The sequence below is a fragment of the Paramormyrops kingsleyae genome, chromosome 12 (genome assembly GCF_048594095.1).
Source record: "Paramormyrops kingsleyae isolate MSU_618 chromosome 12, PKINGS_0.4, whole genome shotgun sequence".
Taxonomy (NCBI): Eukaryota; Metazoa; Chordata; class Actinopteri; order Osteoglossiformes; family Mormyridae; genus Paramormyrops; species Paramormyrops kingsleyae.
Genome location: NC_132808.1, coordinates 17811762 through 17839003, shown reverse-complemented (window position 1 = coordinate 17839003; position 27242 = coordinate 17811762). Strand labels below are relative to the sequence as shown.

At 44.3% G+C, this 27242-nt stretch overlaps 1 protein-coding gene and 1 long non-coding RNA gene across 2 annotated transcripts; both read right to left on the bottom strand.

The window, feature by feature from the left end:
- Positions 1–948: 948 nt before the first annotated feature.
- LOC111842631 (alpha-2 adrenergic receptor-like) lies at positions 949–3134 on the bottom strand. Its single transcript, XM_023809460.2, has one exon. It carries the CDS (start codon positions 2813–2815, stop codon positions 1532–1534), a length of 1284 nt encoding a protein of 427 aa, XP_023665228.1. The 5' UTR covers positions 2816–3134; the 3' UTR covers positions 949–1531.
- A 10473-nt stretch (positions 3135–13607) lies between these two features.
- Positions 13608–14314, bottom strand: LOC140577716 (uncharacterized). The gene is made up of 3 exons (XR_011981875.1): positions 14217–14314; positions 13801–13921; positions 13608–13715 (listed from the first exon to the last, which is right to left on the bottom strand). It is a non-coding gene; the product is annotated as an uncharacterized lncRNA (long non-coding RNA).
- Between the last annotated feature and the right edge of the window lie 12928 nt (positions 14315–27242).

Below are 27242 nucleotides of genomic sequence, written 5' to 3'. Positions count from 1 at the left end.
TGGAGACATTTATCCACAATATTAATGTATGATAAGGCCACAGGTCAAGACTGGAAGATCATATAGAGGCTTGTGAGATTGCCATAGAAGATCATCTGGGCTGCCTTTAATCGACTGCTGCCACGGTAAAGCACATAAAATATTACAGGACTTAACCACCCTGGCCACAAGCTGTTTTCTCTGATTGCATCATAAACAGCGCAATCTTTGCTACTGTAATATACCTCACACCTGCACTTTATGTGATTTTTAATGACTAAGTGTTACTTATTTCCACTGTACTCTTGCATGGCTGTAGTATATTATTTACTTGTATAGTTAATTACTGGGTGCAGCTGAGTGAGTGAGCATTCTGCTGCACTTGTTGCACAGGAAATAAAGTATCTTGAATCTAAGCCCCGTCCTCATTAAAGTTTCAGATGGATCTCACTCCCGAATCCACTTTCCGCACGCCTGTGTGGCTGAGCAGCTGCCAAGGTTATAAGCAGGAATACCTGAGGTCCCTAGCACCTTTCACTGGGACCTCAAACAGACAGCATTCCGTGCACTAAGTACACCCTGAGACACCGCCCCCCCCCCACTTCCACACCCCGCAGAGCAACTGCCGAGTGTCTATATGAATAAGCCTGAGAGTGATCACTTGCTGTTTTGAACCAGCTTAAGTGCACAAATCTAAGAGAAGGTGTATTTTTGTTTCCTGTTGCCAGGCAATACATTTATTTTACTTCCATTTGCATAGAAAGGTAAAAATAAGTGTCCCTAATTCTCTCCTCAACCAGCAAACAAATATTGAATGTGGATGCCCAGTCTTAGGCCCTAAAGCTTATCGCGCGCTGTGTACTGTATGCCCCTGTACCCGTGTCACTGCAAAAAAAAAATTGCATTGAACTTAATATCTTAAAATATTTATTTGCCAGTCCCCTGCAGCGTGAAATGAAGAGCATCGCTACCACAGTACATAAATTACACCGGAACCAACAAATAAAGGCAACTATATTTAAGCCCGTATCTGCAGTGGAGAAAAACAGACCCAGTGAGGCTGCACAGCTCAGACGTGGCATTTGGCAGGGTTGCATTTCTGCTGCAGCACCTTGATTAGCGGGCGACATCACCTGCTCCCACCTACACAGTGACAGCCAATACAGTGACAGGAGGGTGCCTTTTCACATCCTTTCCAGGAACTGACACTGAGCAAAGTGTGCTTCACTAATGTGCTGACTTGGAAACATGGACACACCCGCTTGAATCTCACACTGCCTGCAGAAATGGAGGGTAGGAAGTGGTTCTGACACAGTTCTTTACTGTTCTTTTGGCTTATTTACAACAAAAATACTGGAAATTTAGCAGCAAACCAAGTTTAGCGTCCCGCAGCCGAGTTCGAAAAAGAAAATCAAAGATTTCGTAATATTTCATACATTTTTAAACCATCATGTTTTAGATTGTCTATGCCGAAGAGGCAGTAGGGTGTTGCCATAATGTCTGTCCTGCTGTGGTAGGATCTGCTCATTGTATCAGCCGCCTCAGAGAGACCTCAGAAAGATTTTTTCCACGACTTGCAAAGAATTTTCTGAAACGCCCTCCGAAAGTCTTGGTTGAAGATGGTGTAAATGACGGGGTTAAGGGAACTGTTGCAATAGCCAATCCAAAAGAAGAACTTGAACAGGGTCTCTGGGATCTCGCAGGACTTCCTGCAGACCCCATACAGGCTGTAGCTGAAGAAGAAGGGAAACCAGCAGAGGACGAAGACCCCCATGACCACTGCCAGCACGAAGGTGAACCGCTTCTCCCTAGCCTGGGAGACCTTTTTGCGGGATCCCGTGCTTCTCCTCTTCCTGCGCGAGGAAAAGAGGTCGATGGATTTACTACTGGCCCTTGATATCCTACTGGACTGTTTAGACAGGGAGCTGTTCTTTCTGCTGCTCCTCCTATTTCTCCTGGAGCTCCCTTCTCTGGGCTTCTTGCCCTTCCCCTCTGAGGAGGTGCTCTCCTCCTGGTCCATGTCATCTGTCTCCCCTGGCTTTTGTTCCCCTGGGACTGATTGGCAGTGTCCGTTCTCCCTCTCCTTCTCTCCATTTAAAGAGCTTCCCCTGCTCACTCCGTTCTCAGTCTGAGAGCGATCTGAGCCGTGCTTTTTCTCAGACATAGTTCTGGTCCTTGTTTTGGCAACCTGGTATATTCTGATGTACACTAGGATCATGATGATACAGGGAGCGAAAAAGGAGCCGATGCTGGAGGAGAGAATGTACCAAGTGTCGTCGTTCAGCATACACTGAGGGTAGAGCACGTTCTCGTTGTTTCTGTCAATCGAAATTAACGGTGGAGAAGAGATGGCAGCGGAGATTACCCAAACAATCACAATAATACACTTTACTCTCTTAGGCGTCCTTTTCAGATTATATTCAACCGCTTGTGTCACGGACCAGTATCTGTCTAAACTGATTGCGCACAGATGCACGATCGACGATGTGCAGAATAAAACATCTAGAGCTAAATAAATCACGCACCAAACTTTACCGAAAAACCAGTACCCCATGAGTTCGTTCGCCAGAGAAAAGGGCATGACAAGTGTGGCCACGAGGATGTCTGCGCTGGCCAGCGACACCAAAAACAGGTTCTGAGGTGCTTTTAACGCCCTGCTTGTTAGTACCGCGATTACGACCAAAACGTTTCCGACAATGGTAAAGACAATCAGAAAGCTTACAAGTGCAGCGAGACCCGCCATCGCGGCCAGGGAATATTGGCTTTCCACCGATAAAGATGAATTTGAAGGCACTACCTCCGAGGCATCGATTTCACTAAAATTTAATGCATCCATCTTAACTTCTTAACTTGTTTTATTTATTAAAAAAAAAAAAAAAAAAAAAAGCTTTATTTTGTAAACATCCTTGAAAAGTATCCGAATTCCAGGTCAGTCGGACGCATTCGTGTGGATTTTATAGTGTTATTTTTTATTCTAAATAAACTCCATCAAAATCATTCTCCATTGAAAGGTAAGTACTGTAATATTCAGTCTGCTGATCCGGAGAGAGGAGGACATCCAGGCGCCCTTAGTAGAGTCTCCCCAGAAGCCGCAATCCGCTCTCGAGCGCCCCGATTTCGCCGCACAGCAGCGCCTTTACGCGTCTGTATGTGTGTCTCCGTGTGTTCGGCTGAGACCGAGAAGCCCACGTGTTGTTCACATTAAAGTAACTGAAGTACCGCCCAGCCTAGGCAGACAAGTATTATGCTTCTAAAAGGTGTGATCTTCACATTTTTACACTATTATTATCCATACTTGCATCTATCCAGCTTATAATATCTTATCCTGGTCAGTTTCGCGGGGCTGTATAATTAAGGGCCGTATTGCTGTTTTTTTATTAATGCTAATTTTGCAAGCGGAAATAGTGCTGTCGCTAGTAATGAATCCATAATATTGTTTTTATATACCCTGTGTGAAAATTTCCAATTCCATACTTATGTTAAAAGCGAGAGAATAGTGTAATTATGTACAACACCCGCGATTAACTGAGCAAATAATTACCAACAACCAACCCAGAATTTAAAACGCAGTAAACAAGCATTTATATATAAAATTTAAAAAATATATAATAGTGGTAAATAGCCATGGCTAATTGGACAAACCTACGATCAGTCCATCTGTACGTTATTGGCACACTGGAGGTCACTGTTTCCACGTGTCCATATGTTTGATTGGAGCGGAGTTACGGAATGAATCCATTTGTCACTTTCCAATTTCCCCCCATGAAAAGGAAGCAATGCTAGGACGCCGTGCTTATAGCTACATATGGAACTCCAGACAAACGCAGCGCGAATTAAGAATTGTAACACAATTCTAACTAATTATATAGCGGGATGGGTATGTGTGAATGTTTGCTGCATTTACTTAACTTCACTTAACATGTATCTATTTATCTCAAACATTCTGACAAGTGAAGAATTGAGGCATTTAAAGCTTTCGGGTATAATAACTGTGGCATAATAAATTCACATGCTTTTCAAAATAAATACCTCCATTTAATGTACAAAAGATCTTCACGTATAGAGCCCGTTTGCGTGCACAGAATTTTAAAGTGATATAGGTATGCAATATTAAATGGGGATAATTAGTCATACCTATACGGGAATTCTTGAAAACCGCTGCAGCAGGATTACCTGTAAGATGTAAATCTAATGCGCAAACAGCATGCCCCGGATAAGTTTACTATGGGTGAATCTCATTATGCATACTTGACCGTACTGGCGTTCTCATGTACGTCATCTTCCATTGTCGAAGACCAGTTCCAATACTAAAGAAGACAAGTACAGTACAGAGTACGGAAAATGTCAAGGAAACATCAGTTGCATCCTCATCGAACGAGATCAGTCCCATGATTCAGTGTGCCCTAAGTTCGTTCCTGGAACTCAAGTTAGCAAGACCAGTCTTGCCAAGACCACAAGTATGATCTTTGTGTTCTTGGTTGAGAAAATTTGAGATCACCTGTATTTTGAGCAAAGGATATAAATATATAAATATTTATTTGCATTTTTAAATACCCATAGCTGTATTCCTTACTATTCAGCCGGCAGTGAAACCTAGACTCTGTGTTTGTCAAACACCTTTTTGCTTTGTTGCTAGTTAAATGTTTTTGATATCTGCAACTCACCTTACTATTCATTGCTTATAATCTGAAGTTTGTTAATATTATTTCAGTAGATTCAATACATTTAAGGAAAATTTGAATTCTTAAACTGGACAATGCACTAGCTCAGTAGTTTCACAAACACATAAATCTGTCCTTCTTGCGAAAGCCCTGGTTAATAACTGCAGGATTATGACTGCACATTGAGTTTAAGTCATGATCGATGCTGGTTAATCCTACAGGTGATACAGGCGGCTGCCTAGGGCGGCAGCTTCTGAAGGGGCGCTTACTTGCCAGCCAATTTCACTTTGTCTCAGACAGGGGCTGCCGGCGATGATGCTGGCCAAGGTACCATATCGGTTATGACCGGTATTGGTCAAAATGGATCATGTCATGTGACATGTAGGCTTATGGTTAATGAAGCTGTACTTTTCCATCATAGAGATTGTTCATCAATACCAAGAACACAAAGAGCGTACTTGTGTTCTTGGCAAGAGCATTCTTGCTAATCTGCCACCCAAGAACGCACTTGGGATGCAATGAATCATGGGCTTGTTCTCGTTGGAGTGGATGCAGTTGATGTATCCCTGATATTTGGGGGGGTGGGGGGGGGGGGGGCAGCATCCGGGGATTTTTAATTGTCCTCTGTACTTCAGTTCTTCAGTATTGGAAATGTACTTTTTCAATGGGAGATGACATCAAACAGTTATGCAAGAACACAATACCAGTCAAGTATGGATACTGAAAAAGACCTAGAGTCATCACTTAATTTGCTGTTTTTTTTTTTTGTATGTTGTGTCATTATTAATGTGAGCTTTGGGAGATGGCTGTAAACATCATGGTGTGTCTTAGTGTGTGCTGGTTAATATTCATTGAGAGCTTGTGAGCAAGAGAAGGAGACTTTTAGAGAGAGGGTGGTGTCTGGGGGGAGGCACTGTGGCAGACTTCTGAATGCCAAATTAACCCGAGAAGCACATATGGGGTGTGAATGTAGCAAAAACAAAGTTCCCCAATGTTTCTGGGTATTCAAGTTCGCTTCATCGGTCAAGTAAGATGCCACAGATGGTAGAACATTCTAGAAGAGTCAGACTGCTCTGCTCTCCGGCTCTTTCTATTCACTTAAGATTTGCAGCAAAATAAATAAATCAAACACATACAAAGGCAGGTTTGATTATACCGTGATGCTCATCCTGAGATGCATTCGTAGAGCTCCAGCCTCATACTGACTGGTCATGTGTGTCAGTGTCTGCTATGTCATTTACATGCTGTATCCCATCGCCTTGGGCTGACTCACAAACGTGTTCATGTTTGTGGTACAGTGTGTCGTCCGTGCCGTCAATCTTATGCAGATGTTTAAATACCTTCCAACAAAAACACTCTGATTTCTTTTATCTATGAAAAGGAGCAGACCCATTCAGTCTGGGCTAAATGCCTTGCATTATGCAGCAATACCTTTTGTTCCTTATATTTGTATCGACGTAACAGCATTAACTTAATGTGCGAGAATGCCACTGATCCTATCTGATTTCTGGGAGGAAATTCAATTATTTGCAGCAGAGCTCTATGTACGATTTTTATAAGTGTCCATTTTCCCTGCTTTTAACAAATTCTTTCCTTTGTTACGTGTGTGAAATTAATTCAGAGGCTTCCAGCACTGCGGGATTTTATTGTTCCGCCATTCTGTGGTATGTTTGCTCTCCGTGTCTGTCGGTGTATAGGTTCTGCTCAGGTGTGCATGTTTGCATGGCCGCAGAAGAAACCTGCCTTTGAGGTGCAGCCATGGCTGAGATGGATCATTAAACGGCCTCGTTAAACGGCCTCTCCATCAACATGCTGGACACCGTCGCTGTCGTATAGCATCCTGCCCCAGGCCGATGCTCTCTTATTCATAGTATATTCCAGCAGGAAATTAGCTTTTGGAAACCTAGTTTGAAAGATTTGAATCTCAAGAAATCACGCTATTTTCAAATAGGTGAATTCACTCCTTTTTAAATTGTCCCTGGGACTAGCTGTCTGGTTTTTAATCTATATATGTATCTGAGGTAGATATTTCTGGTCCAGAAAGTTAAAATCCAGACCAAGATTTTGTTTCAGCCAATCAGCTGAGTATAAAGACTCACTGTCAAAAAAGTACTCAACTGGTTGATTGAAACTAAATCTTGCTCTGGATTTTTACTTTTTGGATCTAAACTACCACTTCTGATTTGTACTGCGTGATTTGAATTTCAGCTGTATTTAACCTTTGAATAATGACTGCGTGCTGAACTTTTCTCCCTGTTTGGATGTGAGGTGTAATGATGGGGACTGAAAACATCTGTTGAGAAGGTTCTGCATTAGTTCTCAGATATAGTGGGCGTGTTTGGAGAACTCTTAACACCTTCAGTGACTCAGGAAGAGATGATTGTGGTAATGGGCGATATCTAATGGGCACGAGCAATATGGGAAGGACTGATTATGCACTTAGTAGGGACATGCAGAGTAATGAAATAAAATTCACTAAGTACAGATTTACTTTTAACTCTACGTTTAGTAATTATGCTGTCCTAGGCTAGAATTCCCGTCAATATTAACAATTTTTTTTACATGAAGATGCATGTTTTCATTTACTTATTCCACTTGTGCTCTGGATCCACTTACGCAGTGCAGGGTCACCGCGGGCGTGGAGTCTGCACCACTTGTGCACTGGATCCACTTACGCAGTGCAGGGTCACGGCGGGCGTGGAGTCTGCACCACTTGTGCACTGGATCCACTTACGCAGTGCAGGGTCACGGCAGGCGTGGAGTCTGCACCACTTGTGCACTGGATCCACTTACGCAGTGCAGGGTCACGGCGGGCGTGGAGTCTGCACCACTTGTGCACTGGATCCACTTACGCAGTGCAGGGTCACGGCGGGCGTGGAGTCTGCACCACTTGTGCACTGGATCCACATACGCAGTGCAGGGTCACCGCGGGCGTGGAGTCTGCACCACTTGTGCACTGGATCCACTTACGCAGTGCAGGGTCACCGCGGGCGTGGAGTCTGCACCACTTGTGCTCTGGATTCACTTACGCAGTGCAGGGTCACAGCGGGCGTGGAGTCTGCACCACTTGTGCACTGGATCCACTTACGCAGTGCAGGGTCACAGCGGGCGTGGAGTCTGCACCACTTGTGCACTGGATCCACTTACGCAGTGCAGGGTCACAGCGGGCGTGCAGTCTGCACCACTTGTGCAGTGCATCCACTTACGCAGTGCAGGGTCACAGCGGGCGTGGAGTCTGCACCACTTTTCAGGCCAGACTGACTTTGTAACACACCGGGCATTTACCCAGTAAGCTGATGGGTATGTGGACCAATTTATCATGGGGGACCTCTCCAAAGTCCTGGGCTGATTTTTAATCCCAGTCCAGCTCTGGCAAGGTTCATCCCAGACATCTTCTTATTAAGGATGCAAATTCTGGGAGTTTTCACAGAAATTTGTGTGAATTTACAGAAATTTAAGGGATTTATTGAGGAATGTATGACTTCCCATCTATGCGTAGTTGTCAAACATACAAAAACTAGCTATACAAATAATAAAGAGAGACATTTTGAAGACATTTAGATTTAACTTAGCACTTCATTGGACACAAACACATTTCTCTTGCTAACATTATCGAACACAAACACATGCTGTGAGGCTTGATGATGAAAGTTAGTGTCTGCTCAGTCTGGGGAATCTGCTGGAAGTCATAAATGCTCAGACGGAATCAGAATTCGCGGCCTCGCAGTTACTGTCCACTTTTGCTGAGGCATCTGCTGCTGGAGGGATTTGTAAGATGATTGCTGCAGCCGGTGACAGGGCCCCAGATGAGCGCAGGCCCTTCCACCAGGCTGAGGCTGACATGCGCCTTGATGACTGCTGGCTTCCGAAGGCCTCGCTTGGCTGAAAACTTTGCCAGGACTTTGCTCACATTCAGCTGAAGATGCTGGCAAAATGCTCCAAGCACTATTGATCTATTCACCTGTGAGAATCTTTTTCTTGGTGCATTAACATGCCAAGAAAATGTAATTAAATTTAATTAAAATGCAATAACAGCACAGCTTCGTGCACCAAAGGCATAGTGGAGATGATGTCAAGAGAGGGTGGTTGATCTGAACTCCGGTTTCTGTTGCCCCATTCAGGGTCCTGGGGGGTCTGGAGCCTATCCCAGAGGCAGGGAACAACCCAGGATGGGGCACCAACCTATCACATGGAGCCTGGATGCAGAGTCGAACCCGGGTCCTAGGGAGCAGTGCTAACCACCACGCCACCATGCCACCCCCTCTTTTTGTTGTTGTGTGACATGCGTGGACTTTGCCTGCCCATTTCCCTGCGATTCTCTGGTTTCTTTCCGCACTCCAGAGACACACAGTTAGGTAGACTGATGTTTCTAAACTGTGGACAGAGTGTTTCTATGTAGAACAGAACAATGATACTGTATTAATCTCTCATGTGGAAATCCTCCTTTTACTTTGCTTGGGGGTCACAGCGAAGGGGCAGCCCCCCTGTGGCACTCAGACAGCTGGAGGTTAGGGGCCTTGCTCCAGGGCCCACAGATATGTGACTATTCTGCCAAGGTCAGACTCTATCAGCTGACCTTCTGACCACAGGCTCTGAGGCTTGTCCCACTGCGCTACAGACTACCCCTGTCCACTGTGCGATGGACTGGCTTCCCATTCCTATCTTACCCCGCCTGGTACCCAGTGCTGCCTGAGAAAAGGCCTTCAGCCTTTGATGGACAAAGATGGACAGATGTTGTGATTTCTTATTGTTAATGTCCAAAATAAGCATCATAGATAAGGGGAATCCACAGATCCTGCTGGGTAGCCTCACTAGCCTGTAGATTTGGTTGTTTGTGTCTGTAATATAACTTTATTAATAATTTGGGGTAATGACACAAAATGTTGTTTTATGGACACTGGCTGTACTCTTGTACTATCAAATAAAATTGAGCCTTCAGTACTTCCTCTTATAGCTGGAAACTAAGTTCTCAAAAGGTATACAGAGTTGAATGAATGGATATATATATATATCCATATATATATATATACACACACACACACACACACACAAAATAAGGTGCTGGTAAGTTTGTAAGTAAATTCACAGAAGTAGAGTTTTCAGTGGTGAAAATGCACATAAATATGGAAATTGCACATGATGGGGTATTGCATCAAAATGTTTGAGATCAGTGCTGTGAGTTCAGAAGTGTGATGGATGTGGGGTAAAAACTGTTCCTCAGCCAGGTTGTGCGTGCACACAGGGTTCTGTAGCATCTACCAGATGGGAGAGGTGTAGAGAGTTTGTGTCCAGGGTGGGTTGGGTTCTTGATTATTTTTTCAGCTGTGCGGCTGCACCGGGTGTGATGGATTTCTGAGAAAATAATCAAGGACCCAACCCTCCCTGGACACAAACTCTCTACACCTCTCCCATTACATTTTTGTTACATTTATATAGCCTTTTAAGGACACCCAAAGTGATTTACAGAACCATTGGGGAACCACTTCAACCACTAACACTGTGTAGCCCCCACCTGGATGATGCCACAGCAGCCATTCTGCTCACCACACAGTAGCTAAGGTGATGAAGGGGGAGGAGAGAATTCACAAGTTAGATATAGGAGATGATTAGGAGGGCAGATTTAGAAGAGCAACAGTGGACGCAGCCAGGGAGTCAGGGTACCATCACTGTTCTTTCTAAAGACGCCCAGGGATCTTTTATGACCTCAGAGACTCAGGACCTTGGTTTTTGTGATGATTAGAGGTGTTTTCCAGGACGGATGTAAATCCCACCCATCAATCATGATCTCCATACAAAAGCCATCTATCCATCTGTTTTCTAACTGAGGTGATTCATGCAGCATAAGGATGCCCATTACGGTGATGGTGACTTCCTCGGCAGTTGCTGCGCAGGGCATTTGTGTTTCAGATGTGAGTTCTGGCCCAGTCCCTGCTCCCAGAGAGTGTAAGAGCCCTCTCTCCATAAAGCAGCTCTTTGTCTTTTCTTAGATGTGATGCCTGTTCTTGTCAGGTCGTGCTGGAAACTTTCCCAGTTCTTTAAAAATGTCTGTCCGCACACACTTCCTCAAACTCTAGGTCTCGGTGTTCAGACATGGTCTTGGAGCACACAGTGTCATCCAGCACGCCAGAGTGTGGAGGTGCAGAGCCTGGTGTATTATGGGTACAGTTGTGGATAATAGGGCTTCTTCTGGTTTCTTGCTAGTGAGGAATAACGAGCCTTTTTCCTTTAAGATGTACAAGGACATGTTTGATAGGCTGGGCAATTATGGAGATTTTCAAGGACTGAAATGTCCCTTTGGAGTGTGAAAATTTAAAATCAATGCAGCTTGCAGTTCTCTATTGAAGTGAACACGCTTTCATCAGCTAACCACAGTACCCCACACATTTTAGACAATTTCCTCCTTTGATTTAATATCTTCACCTTAAGTTCTTTAGGATGGTTGCTGCTTTTAATTTTGATTCGGTCTGTTTCATGAATGATTTTACTTTGAATTCAGTGGTGGTATAGTAGACGCCGCCGTTTCAGGTATCTACGGTTTACCGCACTATGCTTTTTCATTGTTTTTTCATTGTTCCTTCATCCTTTCAGGGGTATAAAAAGCATGATTTTCATTGCTCCGTCATCCCATGGCGCATGACATTTTGTCTCATTGTCTCTTGAGAATCCCTTTCTTTCTTTCGAAAGAGAGTACAGTACTGTATAATAATGTACAATGTACCTTATTATTACTGAATTTAATGTTGCTAATGTCTTACTGCGCATAACTTATCAATTACCATATGTAAGTACACGAAAAGCACGTTATTTATGGGGTCCGTGGATAGTTCACTATTATCCACGGACTGGAGGCACAGTAAGTCTTGGAACATACTGTATCACCTGCGGATACAGGAGCACTGCTGTATTTGTAAGGCCCAGTACTGCCTTTTGTGACCTACTTCAGTACAAATGTATTTGGTTCTTGGCAGTGTATATTTTTTGTTTGCCCTCTGATGGTCTCGAGTTTCCATTAAAAAGAACCCACTTGTCCAGCTGCCCTGACATCGTACCAAAGTGATTTATCAGAGCACACTCTTCTTGTGGGTATACGTGCATGTGGAGTTAAGCGGTGGGTGTGATCGAACCCTCGTGAAGCATGACTGCTTGCTGTAAACAGCAAAGATATGGGAGAGTGCTTGGATTAAAATGTAGATCCTTGAGCGCTGACATTGTTCCATAATGTTCTTGTTTTTCTGTGTCTATAATACAGCTATGCACAGCCTGCAGTCTCACTACACTACTGTGTATAACTACGTTCCAGCATCACATTCCCTTTAATATTTAATTCACGGCCAACAGGAGACTCACATGTGCTCGACATCAACACGACAACGCTCTCACATCTGAAACATGATTCCCAAGTTTATAACTGCTTATTTTTCTCCTGGATGTGGGGGTTATGTGTTTATCGGCCAAACTCTGCTTTCCTGGCCAATCCGATTCCAACTTTAAGCAGCTATACTGCAGCCGATGAGATTTGACCTTGTCGTCCAACCCCAACCACCGAATGCTTCTGTGTGTTGCAGAGAAATAACTGATGATCTTGCAGATGCTCCTCTTGCAACCTTCTGATTGGACACAGCCAACCAGTGTGCAGCCAAGCAGTCAATCTTTGCTTTTTGGCAGTTAACTCTGAGGCCTATACAAAGCTAAAGTTTGCATTCATTGAGTTCTTTTTTAGATTTATAGACTGTCCACTAACTCTGCTGACATGTTGATAAGGTGCCTCAGTAGAATACTGCCTGCAATTCTGTACAGCACAGTTTTGGTTATAACAGTTTTCACGTTTCTTTTTCTTTCTTATCATTATGCTTGCAGACATGTACATATAAATTTATCAACAAGAATATTGTAAAACCGTTTGGATGATCTCATTGGCAGCTTGCCAAAGGGGTAAAATAGTCACACGTTATTTTAATAGAATAATTTCGCATTTTAGAAACATATAGTTTAAGCATTCCCTGAATTAATACTGTTGGTCACTGTTTAACTTGATCCTTCCTTTATGCCAGATCTAAAGTAGGTCATCGACGAATGTAGAAATTCACACCACCGCGTGAGGATCTGCTTGTGTGTGAATGTGTGCGCGTGCGCGTGCACGAGGACATGTGTGTTTGTGCAGCCTACAAGCATCTTTTAAAAAAGAAGCCGAATCTTAGAAGAAGAGTCTCCTCATATTTTGTCGGTTGCTGTCTGGTGCAGGAGTTTCAGCCATGATGGCCTTTTCAGTTTTATATTATTCTTAATTATTTGCACATGTATAACATACCAGAGGGTAAATTTGCTCTAAATGGACGTTGGAGCTGTGTTTTTTGTGATTCATATGTTGCGACTCTGCTACAGAGCAAACGCTGAGAATGTATCCGTGAGAAGCTGCAGAATTGTATTTACACACTATATCTTTTAGCATTTTGAAACTGAATTATACTCTAAGAACATAAATTTCCAAACAGACCCTGAGCGTGTGTACTTTACGAATTTCATGTTTTAATGACGGTAGATGACGGTGGTAATAAGGGCTAACCTTTGTTCATTTACAAACTTGTTGAAGTAGGTCAGCTACCCTTCAAAAGTGTTTATTGCTAATGAGCCAGGCCTTAAAGCTGAGTATTTCCCACAGCCAGAAAGACCCAGCATGGGAAGCTCAGACAAACTGATACTGTGCAGTTAAAAACATTCCCTCCCAGGGGTATTTTTTTCCTCACTAAACCATAACATCACACTGATTCGCAGTGACTTTTCTCCTGTGTGTTCCTGTCACCCGAGGAACACACACACGCCCTCAGAACTCCCTGGGATCAGCACAGAGATGTAAGCAGTGCACTTCTCCTTAATGCCGTCCGTCAGCTTTGCCCTAATCAATCCCCTCTCTTTCCCCCCCCAAGGCCATAAACCTCGCGCACAGACGAGACACTGTGTTTTACAGTGTCCTTTCATCCCATCCGCATGAGTCGTTTGTCACTGGCAGTGCATGACTGAGTCCACTCCGCCCTCTTCTCCTCTGCTGCCCCAGAGATGGAGAGAACGTGAGACGGGCTGGGAGAGACAGGGACGGAACGTGAGAGGCAGAGGGACAAGGGCAGGGGGAGCAGGGAAGCCTGCCGATTCGATAGGCCCTCACCTCCTTTGACAGGCCTTGCCTTCTGTTCTCTTCTGCAGTTTCCTGTTCCCTCCTCTTGTAAGTCTTTGGTCAAGGCAGCTGGGCTCCTGCTCAGCTGATCATCAGGAACTCAGACTTGGATCTTTAAAGCAGCATAATGATTTTATTTATCTGCAAGTACATTACTGTCCTTTAGGTAATTTCAACTTGTGATTTTTTAAAAAAGTAAAACGCTGATTTTAGGTGGCTATTTCTGACTACGGAGAAATAGTTGCTGTTTTATCAAAAAAGCATCCAGAAATAGATAACACTGAAGATACACTGTCATAATGACCCAAATGTTGCATCAACTGTATGGGAAGATACTGATCAAAATGCTCCAGAGACGTAAGTCTCTTGCTTGTTATCTGAGTCATGCCTTATTGGCTGTCACTTACTCTGTTTGTCTGTCTTGTGGTAATTCCATGCCTTATCTCCAGCAGGTAGGTTCTCGAACGAGGCCTGGGTACATTAATGGCCAGCTTGAAGGCTTCAGTAGCACAGAGTGATGGCCTCGCGTGTTTTGAGAGGCCAGAGAACAGGCGGAACGTTCCCGTGCTGCGCCGCGTCCCCGGATTTTAGCCATCTGCTGTGCTTGGCTCCTGGCTGCACTGCAAACCGTATGTCGGGTAATTTTCTTAGCGGAGAGTTTTTTTTCCCCAAAACAACTCGTAGCAGCTGGGCCCCTGGAGGCTAACAGCAGTCTCCCCCCCCTGGGAATGCTTTGCTCGTACCGTACGCCCGGCTCCTTAAGCAGTGCGCCACCTTCTGTGTCTTACATGTAAATATTTATACTTCATAAGCTATTTAAGCTTTGAGTCATGTAAATTCCCTGGGCCTGTGTAATTTACACTGATGTGTAAAACTGCTTGAAAGTAATTGAATACATAATGTTTATGAATTTAGAAGCAAAATCAACTTTATTTGCCAAGCACATTGCAGGGAATTAGTTTTGGTGTAATTGGTCACATTAAAGTAAAATAAACCAACAAAAATAACAGAACCTGGAGTAGTAACGCAGAGCAATAACCAACCAGCAACATAGACTATACATCAGGGCTCTTCAAATCTGGACCTCGATTCCAAATCCAGGCCTTGTTTTCAGTTCTCCCAGGTAGTTAGTTTAATAATTATTGATTCTGATTGGCTGGAGGCTTCACACCTGGCTCACAGGTGAAGGAAGGCTGGTAAATCAGCAGGGCTCGGACTTTGAGGATTGTGATTTGAATAGCCTTGATAAACATAGAGTATCACAGATGTTACTAAATAATAATTGTGCAGAGGGTCAAGCCCCCTTTCCCTATTACTCATTTTCATTCCCTTTTTTAACCCCAATCTCCTGATGCACTTTATGGACAGAAAAACATTTTTCATGGAGATGCACAGAGACCAAGGTACTGAATAAACAGGTAAGTGCGTGTGGTCGCTTTGCTGCAATTTAAGTATGACTGCAGTTTTCTCTTCATTTTAAGTGTGCACTCATGGGTGGGTTGGTGAGAGAAGATATGCCTGTTCCAGAAATACACTCTGGGAACGATGAGCACAGACCGCTCTTCACGAAAGCCAATCATGATTCAGCACAACTATACGCGCTTCAGTAAACACACACAGTGCCACGTAGTTGGATTCTGAGAGGGAAACTTTTCCCTGTATGTGTGACTGCTTTTGGGAAAGTATGTCCTGAATGATCACGTTGATGTAAATAACTTCCTCAGCCAGCGTTAAGATGGACGGTTCAGGCGAGGCCGCTGCTGTGCTGTTCGGCTTCAGAAGATCGCCTAACAGTGCACGCCATCCATCCATCCATCCATCCATTAGCTTCCGCTTGTCCGGGGTTCGGGTCGCGGGGGTAACAGCTTCAGGAGAGATACCCAGACCTCCCTCTCCCCAGGTACCTCTACCAGCTCCTCGGGGGGGATGCTATAGAGAGATATAAGAGATATAATCCCTCCAGCGAGTCCTGGGTCTGCCCCGGGGCCTCCTCCCTGTAGGACATGCACGGAAAACCTCTCCGGGTAGCCGCCCAGGAGGCATCCGCACCAGATGTCCAAACCACCTCAACTGGCTCCTTTCGGTGTGGAGAAGCAGCGGTTCTACTCTGAGACTCTCCCGGATATCCGAACTTCTCACCTTATTACTCTCTTGGCTCTCAGCGGAGGAGGACACACTTCTCTCCCTCTCCCTCCCCTTATCTTCCCTGCTTTACTTCTCTCGTCTCGTCTCGTCTAGTCTACTGTCTTATACTTGAGAGACTCTCTCAGCCCTGCTCTTCAAAACTAAGAAAATCATGGATTTGATCAACTGGTCTCTCAACGCAATTGATACCATCTTCTCGAAGAGAAGCACAGGTTCGGGGGAACCTGACTGTCCTGCAGGAACGTACGCAGCTGGCTACACGATGGACCGACAGGAGAAGTGGAGGGTCGTGTGTCTGGCAGCTCTTTCCGTGGAGGACATCGAAGATATCTACCTATTCAGAACCATGATTACAGGTCTTATGCCTATTGGATTAGGCATTGCCCTGGTTTATCAAAAATTGAAGAAAACGGTGACAGCCGCTCAAAGCCCCACTAGGCTGGCCGGGATGGCAGAACTGTTGGCACTCAGACTGTGACTATAGATCGCAAATTGGATAACATCACGGTGACTATTGATCGCAGATTTGATAACATCACGGAGAAGCTCACAGCTCTGCAAAGGATTGGATGGCGGAGACCAGCGTGGACATTAGAGGAGCTGCGAAATTACAGCTTCTCACCCGAAAACCCAAACAACCTTATTCTATCTGCTTTTGGCTCCCCCCTAATCAGCATTGGCCTCGGACAAGGCCGCTGCTGAATTTAACAACTCCCCCGGAAGAACAGTGAGGAACGGAAGGCAGTGAGACTCTCTTGCATCCCTCTCCCCCAACCCCCAGCGTGAACAGGCGGGTCTGTGACCAGCACCTCTGGCTGCAGGACTGGATGGCTGTTTGTCTATGCTGGACCACCTCCACTTCCCCATTCCCTCCCCTGTTGCCAGTCACGACTTTTTGTGTTGTAAGGTGTAGTGACTATGTGCTTATGTTGCTGAGGTGTTTTTTTCTGTTCTTACATTATACTCCCTACTGGAGTACAGTCTGGGGGCTGTTTTTTTATTCGCCTCTTCTCTCCTCATGTAATTCTGTTTTCTCTGTTCTTCCTATATCCCCCGTCTTCTTGACCTGCCTACCCCCTATAATGTAATGTTTGTACATGTATGGTCGGGTTGATGGCCAGTTTTTCGCTGGTACTTGTGACTAGTGACATGGTATTGCAACAGCAATAAAGGGTCATTCCATTCCATTCCAACGGAGAGTCCAGACACCCTGCGGAGAAACCTCATTTCGGCTGCCTGTATTCACAATCTCTTTCTTTCGGTCATTTCCCATAGCTCATGACCAGCTCAGTTCTTTCTTAGCCACGACGAACCGGTTAAGCGCCTGCAAAACTGCAGAAGCCGCACCGCTTCGTCTGTCCAGCTCTCGATCTCGCCTACCCTCACTCGTGAACGAGACCCAGAGATACTTGAACTCCTCCACTTGAGGCAGTACCTCCTCCCTGACCTGAAGAGGGCAATTCATCCGTTTCCGGCTGAGAACCATGGTCTCAGACTTGGAGGTGCTAATCCTCATCCCCGCCACTTTGCACTCGGCTGTGAACTGCCCCAGAGTACGTTGGCGGTCCCCAGCAGATGAAGCCAACAAGACGACATCGTCCGTAAAAGGCAGCAAGGCAATCCTGAGGCCACCAAGCTGGACACCCTCAACATCCTGACTGCACCTAGAAATCCTGTCCATAAATATTATAGACAGGACCGATGACAAAGGGCGGCCCTGGCGGAGCCCATCCCACACTGGGAACACGTCTGACTCATTACTGGCAATGTGGACCAAGCTTCTGCTCCGTTCAAGGACTGAATCACCCACAATAGTGGACCCCGAACCACATACTCCACCCACAGAGCACCTCGAGGAACCCAGTCATAAGCCTTTTCCAAGTCCACAAAACACATGTAGACTGGATAGGCAAACTCCCAGGCCCCCTCGAGTACTCTCGCAAGGGTATAAAGCTGGTCCAGTGTTCCACGGCCAGGACAAAAACTACATTGTTCCACCCTGGAGCCAGGCCTGCCCAAAAGAGGTACGCGGGACTGTCCCCAGGTGGGCCCACCACCCGCAAGGGGAATGTCAGATGTTCGGTGCATTGTGGATCAGGTGGCAGCCATGGAATGTCACCTCTCTGGTGGGGAAGGGGCCTGAGCTTGTGCGTAAGGTTGAGAGATACTGGCTAGATATAGTCGGGCTCACCTCAACGCATAGCATGGGTTCTGGAACCAATCTCCTGGAGAGGGGCTGGATGCTCTTTTCTTCTGGAGTTACGGCAAGTGAGTGACGCCGGGCTGGGGTGGGGCTACTGATGGCCCCACAGCTCGGTGCATTAACAACGGAGTTTACCCAGGTGAACGAGAGGGTTGTTTCCCTGCGCCTTCGGGTCGGGGATAGGTCTCTGACTGTCATTTGCGCTTATGCACCGAATGACGGTTCAGAGTACCCGGCCATCTTGGACTTCCATCGTTTTGCTGGGGGACTTCAACGCTCATGTGGGCAATGACAGTGTGGCCTGGAGGGGGGTGATTGGGAGGAATGGACTCCCTGATCCGAATCCGAGTGGACGCCGCGTAGTCCAATCAGCCCCCGATAAAATATCCTGTTGTTGGCCATATTTAAGATTGATAGACCTTGGAAATGGATTTTCTGCCTTATTCCACCATGTTGTTGATTTGGATTTAGATTAAGAATCCTCACCGTGGCACAATCTAATCACTGCAGGGGCCTGACAGGATGGTAACTGGCCAAATGTATAATGAGGCCTTGCAGATTCAGAACTCTTCACGAACGGCCTCCCCTTTTCAGATCTGTGCTGATAGTAATTGTCGCAGACTCGGTGGTCCGGGTGCTAGGACGAGGCATGGTGCAGGCAGGAAGGGAATGTGAATGGCCCACGACTCTTGCAGAGAAACAGGGGTTTATTAACAAACTGAAAACACTAGGAACACTACAAAAACAAATGGACCACGAGGGATCAAAAGCAAAAAAGGGATAAACAAAGACTAACTACAAATGGGGCAGGGAAACAAGGGGCAGGTAAGTAAGTAAGTAGGGGCAGGCAGGCAGGTAGGCTACAAATAACGGAACATTCAACATCAGCCACAAACATCAATGACTCCAGAAGGAACAGAACGGGATCAGGAACTTAAATACAACAGGCTAACAAGGACCAGGAGGGGCGATGACAACACAGGACATGAAAGGAAAACACCAAATGGTGATAGCAATAGATGTTGTGAGATGATGTGCATATATATATTGATTAGTAATGTTAAGTAAAATTACTCAGTTGACAAGCTTGCTTACTTCTTGTAGCATGAATTAAAAAGCTTGTAATAAGTTCTATGGCTCAAAGCCCTCACCCCCCTATGTGTGGTTTGTGGAGTTTTCAGTGCAAAGACATGTATTTAGGCAATATGGCATTACTACAGTAAATTGCAAATAGTGTGTTATTGCGTGTCCTCTTTGGCGGGCTGACATCCCATCCAGCATGTATCCATGCCTTTTGCCCTATGGTTTGCACCTGAAGGGTTTTGGTTCAAATCCCATCTCTGCCTTTTTTGGATGAAGGTTGTGTGTTCTATGCCATGTGGATGTAATCCCGTACTCCATAGACAGGCAGTCAGACACAGGAATGTTTTGACTTTGCCCATGATGCGTGGGTACCTTGCTGCCGCCAGGCATCCCATCCCGGGTGAACCCCTGCTGGGGTGTGCTCTATGCTGCCTGGGATGGGGTCCAAGTGACCCTGACCAGTATGAGCTACTCATCATGTATAAGAGCCCACAGACATGGTTTTGTGTGGTTCAGCTTTAACTTGTCAACTTTCCGAAAATCCATATTCTCATAAGACCAATAATTTTGAATGATGTAACACGGGCACCAGGCCAAGCGTAACGGGCCTCAGTGAGATGATAGCGCTGCGAATGAGTCTCGCAACGCTGTAAAGTTGTTAATAATATGGTAGCACGTCGATGGTAGTTTCATAAGCAGGCTGAGTTTAATGGAGAAACTCTGCACAGACTGTCACTTGAAACATGAGCACTCTGTTTCAGAAAACAGTTTGGAAACCATTTTGAGTCATTGCATCAGTAATAATTTTCATTGCAAGTAACAATTGCAATTGCAAAAATTAAATTACAGCATGTTTAATAAGTTAATGCATCAATGATATATTGCTGTCCAAATACGTTTGTTGTTAATAGTATTGCAATGGTAATAATACATCATATATAATGATTACAGTTGCAGTATCATTTAACATATATAGTACTTTCCAGACCATTCCCTCTACAGTTCATTTCTTGACCTTTCAATGACTCATGGGAGGTCAGCTGGAAACACAGTGTATACGCAGTGGGACTTCCTGCTCCAAGAGGATTTTCTCTTCATTACCAGCATGGGTGGTGGATGTGCAGGATCTCGGCACATGCTGACTATTGTGTTGTTCTGTATCCTCATCTGTTTGTGCTCATCCTCACTTCCCAGGTGCTCTTTGAAGGAGAAGATAAACGTTCAATAACAATAGCTAACCTCAAAAAAGAATTGCAGGAATGGCCCTCCTGTTGTATCTCAAGTATTAAACCCAAACTGCTTCTACAAACACATCCTATCGGGTAAGAAAAAGTGGTAGCAGAATTTGACGGCATTCGAATGTGACATCAGATTCTGCTGTAGATATGGTCGAGGTGGTTAATATTCAGTAATAATCCGTGTACAACAGAGATGCTCACTTGAGAGAGAATGGTCCATGGGCCTATCTCAAGCTCTAAAATATTGGGTACAACACAGGATTCTCTGGAGCGCCTGAAGGGTTTGAGTTCAAGTCATTCTTAAATAAATTTTGGCTTGCTTGCTTCCTTCCTAGATACTATAATATAAAAAAAACATTGCATGATTTGTTGGGATTTGTGTAGCCTGGGGAGGTACTAAGCTCATGATTGGGAGGGCCAAGCACACCCTGTTCTGCTGGCTGAGCCGGGCCTCGGGGTACATGACATTTATTTACTAGCTCTCTTTTTCAGTTACTTCCGAGGCTCGCTAGTGTATGTTCTTAATGCCGGGACTCTCTGCCTGGTTTCTTAGTCTCTTTGTGTCAACATATTTTAGGAAACCTTTGACTTAATTAGGCAATAAACAAGGTAATATGTTCTTGGCCTTTGAGGACAAAGGTCAATGGCCTGATTATGCAGTTAGCAATCACAAAACCAGACAGATCTCCTCAAAAAAAAAAAACTTCAAATCGCAATCCCCTGCTTCTCAGCGTAAATGAAAATAATAAAATATAACCAGGCTGAAAGGTGCAACACTTTGTAAGAGACTCCATTGCAATATGACATAGAATGAATATAACAAACAGATTATATGGTTACAGGGATGGACAGCTTTGGCCGTTAAAGTGTCTCTAATGAGCTAAGGGGATGAGAGTAGTTGCTATGGAAGCTGCATTGACCCTTTTTCTTTGCTCAGACGAGTTTATGATCCATTAAACATGCTTCATAAAAACTTCAAAATGGCTTTGGGATATTGTCAACCTTTTCACTCCTGAGCTGGGCTGACATTCATGGAGAACGTTTACCTTTTCTCACGTCCTCGGCTGGCGGGCCGGCGCGCGGCACTGCGCGTCAGCGTCTGTTAATCTGCGGGATGTGGATGCGGAGAGCTTACCGTGATGTCTCCTGGCGCCTCAGCAGTCTGGGGTTTAGGATCAGTTATGTCCATTGAGGTTTTTTTCATTCTGCCCTTTTAATTCCCTCCATACATTCAGTCTTCCATCTTTCAACCCCTTTTCCTGGTGAGGGCTGACAGCAAGCCTGGCGAATCAGCCCAGACCTACCAAGCCAACTGGCAGATACAAACCCTGCAGTGCATCCTGGGTCTTCCCTGGGGTTTTCCCACTCATTCTTGTTGCCCAAATGGCACTCAACTAGACCCCCACCTTCTGCTTTGTGGGAGGTAGCCCCACAAGATGGCTCTACATGGTCATTTTTGGATTATGTGGGTGGTTTGGCCATCAGGCTTTCCCTGGCAAGCTCACGTCTTCAAGCATTAGGGATGGGTCCTGTACAACACTGAAAATTATCCGAACCTCTCACAGATGAATATCACAGTAACCTCTTTGTTACATTCTACTTTTCCTGGCCTCTCCTCACAGACCTGTTTACCAAGGGCATCCTACCAGGAGCGCATGTTCCAGACATCTTGGATCTGTGGCTCACCGAAGCACATGATTCCATCCATCATCCTGTCACAGTCCTCTGAGGGATGTCCCTTTAGATAAAAAAAAAGTTCAGCTATCAATAACTGAAAGAAAAAGTTCATTTAGCCATCAGATGGATCATTAGCCCTCATTCAGGTCAGCTGTGACCAAAGATATTGTTCAACGCTGTAATGACCCTTGTATCTGTAAACTAATGATTTTCTAGTGTTTGTTTGTACGACCAATGACTTTTAATGGGATATTGATTATGTTGCTTTTCTTTGCAGAATTTTCTTCCATGAGTCATTGGAAATGACAGCATTCAGGCCTTTCTCGATATCTACTGAGGGATCACGGCTGTTTTTTTTCCTAATACAGAAACATCAAAAAACTGTGCCAACATGACATCGTCGTCTGAACACTTTCTACTCGCGTTAAACTCTTTGCACACTTTCAGGAACCCCTACAGCCCTACTTTAGCTCACTCTGAGATATACTGAGATGTTCCAGAGGGACCTGCTTACCAGGAAGCTATGTCTGGGAGCAACGGCAGTGTTTCAGTGCTCTCTTTATGTTCACATCTGTGTGGCAATATCAGACGTGTCTGATTCCCAGAAACTATACTGACAAACTCCTTTTCCATGTAGGAAGCATCCCTGCTGCTAAAGGTTTTCAGCTGTTTCTTTCAGTGCACTTTTGCGAGAATAGGACCCTTTTGGCAAAGCAAAAGAACATTTCATGGGTCTTTAGAATGAGCTGTATTTGGGCATTACATATACAGTAATATTGATTTTCTACACTGTTATTCCATATATTTCCGACATGTAACCAGAATGGTATTTTTCTCATTTTTACCCAGGGGAGAGATCCACTCGGTCCTCTCCCTTAGGGAATAAACACCAGGTCTTAACATTTCCTGTCTGGGGTGCAAAAAATGAAATGTAATAAAAGTGTATGATTTATTTATAAGGCCAGTGGAATCTAAACTCGGTCTTCTCACAGCGTATTAAAGAAAATCATTTAATAAGGAAATGGATAATTTTGTTGAATTCTGTATGCCTATAAATAGTCTCGGTTAATTTTTCTCCAGATAATCAAGGTGCCAAAGCATCCTGGCAGGATACATTTTACGCAGAAGTTCTGTGTTCTGTCAGCTGCTGGCCTTCAACAATCTGGTCTTCAATAATTGATGGATTTAGGCTGCCCATGTTTTGGTAGCTGCATCGTATATTGACTGAGCAGCTAATTTCATTGGCTGGCGAATGGATGTATGTCATACTCACCGACCAGTCCAGTGACTTTTTGCATAATTCACTTTCATTGGTTATAAAAAATAAATAAATTAATTAAGTAACTGCTCAAGAAACAACTATGTTGATCAGTTGTATGTAGAACAGTGTTTTTCAATCCAGTCCTCTGTGAACGACCATGTTTTTGCTCCCTCCGAGCTCCCAGTTGGGAGGGAGCAAAAACGTGGACAGTTTGGAGTCCCTGAGGACCGGATTGGGGAACACTGATGTAGAAGATATGACCGCCCCCCTTTAACCTCCAGCTATTCATGGTGGAGTATATCCATTATTATGATGGAGAAAGTATATATCTATATTTTCATTACTATTATCTAAATTGAATTGAATTGAATACTATTATCTCAAATGCATTATTATTCTTCTGATTATTGTGGCTAAATGAACAGGGGGATTTCTAAAAAATACACTCTCAATAGAGAGTCCAAGGCCTCAATCAGGTCAGGAACGTCGTGACAGGCTTGGTATTTGTGTACAGAGTGTGGCACAGATCCAGCTTCAGCTATGTGAATGGCTGGTGCTACTGTTTGTTCAGCATGCTTATCTAACACAATGACGATGCAGATGGCTGTTAACTGAAGCAGGTGAGGTTAGGCTCCTCATTTGAGAGACACCCAGGAGGACCCTCTCACCATGGCTGCGGATCTTAACCTTGCTCCATTCTGCAAGCCAAGCTTTGTTGTAGTCAAGGCTCCTAATTAACCTGTGAGTTAGACAAATTAATTAATTAAGTATAATTAAATTGAAATCAATTTAATCTGTTGCTTGTATATGACTCTTTTGTCATTTTTTCAGTCATGTTTCAATCATTCTTGGCACATTCAGCAACAGATTAGGGAATGGATTAAAAATTTTAACAGTATTTGGTTCACAGATAACCAAAGAAGGGAAATATACTGAAAGCCCTAATGGGCCCATAAAGGGGAAATTATTTAATTTCACATTTTGTTCTTCTCTGCATAATGGAAGAGTGCAAAGTGATGTTCTTTCCAAGATGTTCTTACTAAGTATACTTTATCTTGTTAACTCTCAGCAGCATTATTCTTGAAATTAAGACATTCCTCTCTCTTCACATATCACCAGCTCAACTTGTCCTGTTTGATATTGTTGTTGTGGTGCATTTAAACCATAGACATGCATTTGCATAACATTACATCCATCTGAATGCCTCTTTCATGCATTATTCATGTTAGAAAGGGTAACAGTGTCAGCCTGCAAATCAACGAGATCCATGTTGGTATGTTGGCCTGGTCAGACACGGATACTTTCTGGATCTGGGAATTTGGTTCTCATAGCAAATTGCATTAGCAGTTAGCAATAGCTGTTAACAGTTCAAAACAACAGTTCCGGGTGAAGTACAGATGCTCCTCTATTTACGAATGAGATATGTTCCGAATGGCTGTTCTTAACTTAAAATGTTTGTAAGTCGTTATTCAACATCATTTTAAGGGTATATGAAAGTACAAAGAACTAGGATGCTGGGGGTACGCACGCTACGCTGCTGCGCGGAGGGAGTAGCGGCCAGAAGTCATACTAATTGGAATTGGCGCGCAGAAAAAAAAAATATGTTGCAGACAGGAAACAGGAACCCAATGAACACAATTTGGACTTGCAGTCCTCTTCGTTCGTATGTCTGAAAGTTTGTAAGTAGAGGAGTGTCTTTATTGTTTTGAATGGAACTGTCCATGGTGCTGGATTGTTTGTCCACCTGCTTTCCCAATATTTCATCTCTCATTTCAGTTCCACTTATCTCATTGGTCCCGTTATGCCCCTCCCCCATCACCTCATTGGTCCTATGTCTCTCCACCACCAGCTCATTGGTTATGTTTTGCCCCCCCCCATTACCTCATTGGTCCTGTTATGTCCCTCCCTCACCAGCTCACCCCTCCTTCTCCATTCCTATCAATGATTTTACTGCTTTCTTGATTCTCAGATATAACATACGTGAATATGCTATTTGGTTAGTACACCAATATGGGTACAACTGTATATTTATTCAATCTCGGATCACACAAAACACGTGGATCACATGTTCTGACAATATATGGCCTCTCACCAAAGAATCCTCAGACCTCAAACACTCCCTAAGCTTCACCCTATTTCAAATACAACACATATATTGTGTTATCATCTTAAAGGTTCCTTTTGAATTGTGATTTCTTAGTAATTATCTTGAGAGGCTGAAAAAAAACGATAGAGTTTCAGAATACAGAAGTGTGAGCTAAAGTGACAGAGAGATAAATGCAGGTAATATGGTGAGCCTGTGGATGGAAGGTGAATTCCTGCTAAACTTAATCCAGCTGAGATTGCTTTCAAAGCATGCTGAGCCTTCGAAAGAGGCGAGGCAAATTCCAGAAATGACCGGCACATTGACAAGACAGGGAAGGGCTTTCAATGAGGTGCTTCCCCTCTGCGGCTGGAGTCCTGCTGTCTCACTGATTCCAGGGAGACACGCAGCAGCGGCAGAGGAGATACAGGCTAACGGGGCAGACGTGATCAGCACCTGAGAAGCACTGCCCCAGTGCGCATATTCCACCCAATTAAATACTCTCTGAATTCAGTCTGACACACTGCATCTCCCCAGTGTGTGTCATAAACTGTCAGGCTCTTTCCTCTCTCTGTAGCCTGCATCCCTCCTTTGAAAGCATAATTTTCAGCAAACTTTGCATTTATAATATTCAATTCAAATTAGTTGTATATAGCGCCTTTCACGACAGGGTCGCCCCAAGCCACTTTACATAATATCATTAAGAGAGAGTAATACAAAACAGGGAAAAGGAAAGGCAAAGAAATTAAATAAAGAAAGCTATTCAAAGCTTAACTCCTACAAAGCGTTAAATACATTTCCAGTGCTATAAAGCGCAATAAAAGTGATTATTGCATATCTATAAACGTAACATGCTGTGTTTTTTTTTTTTTAAATGGATGTTCCGCCGATTTTTATTAATATTAAAGGTGTCCTTGGCCACTTGGTCCCATTACACTCTGGCAAGACTGTTTAGGAGGAGATAAAAGGAGTCAGTCTAATTTGTCTTCGAAATGAGATAAAGCACAGTGTGTCTCCTTAGTGCCCTGTGATGGCACAGTGCTCAGAGCTATGAGATCTCTGCAGGTAGCGTGTGGGACGAAGAGATATTTCAGTTTTTAGCATCCATGAGCAAGCAGGCAACATGGCCAGAATTCTCCCAAATGTCGATTAATCAGAAGGATATCTATCCATCTTCTGACCGCTGATCCAGAGCAGTGTTTCGGAGATCCTGCAACCTGTCACAAGCTGAATAGGACACCTTGTTAGGTCATCTAGGTTCACAAGCACATGCTCTTACATATAATGGACACGTGTCTTTGGACAGTGCATGGAAAATGGACAGAAGTGGACTATTCAGGTCCAGAAAGTACAAATCCAGACCAAGGTTTTGTTTCAACCAGCTGGTTGAGTATTCTGTCACTGTGACTCTTTATACTCAACTAGTTGGTTGAACCAAAACCTTGGTCTGGATTTGTACTTTCTGGACCTGAACTTTCCACCTCTAAAAATGGAATGCCCAGAGGATTGCCATAGCAATAGGAGGACAACCAAACTCCACGGACAAACAAAATGGCAAGAGCTACCCAGAGAGGCAGCATTCATCTACATCTCCGTTGTCTTTTCTGCATACAGGGTTGCTGGAGTTCAGAGCCTATCCACAAAACTATGGCCACAAGGCAGGGAATAGCCCAGATCTGTGTGTCAAACCATTGCAGAGCTGCTAGCATTCTGTGTATGAATAATGCCCCATCCATTCAACGT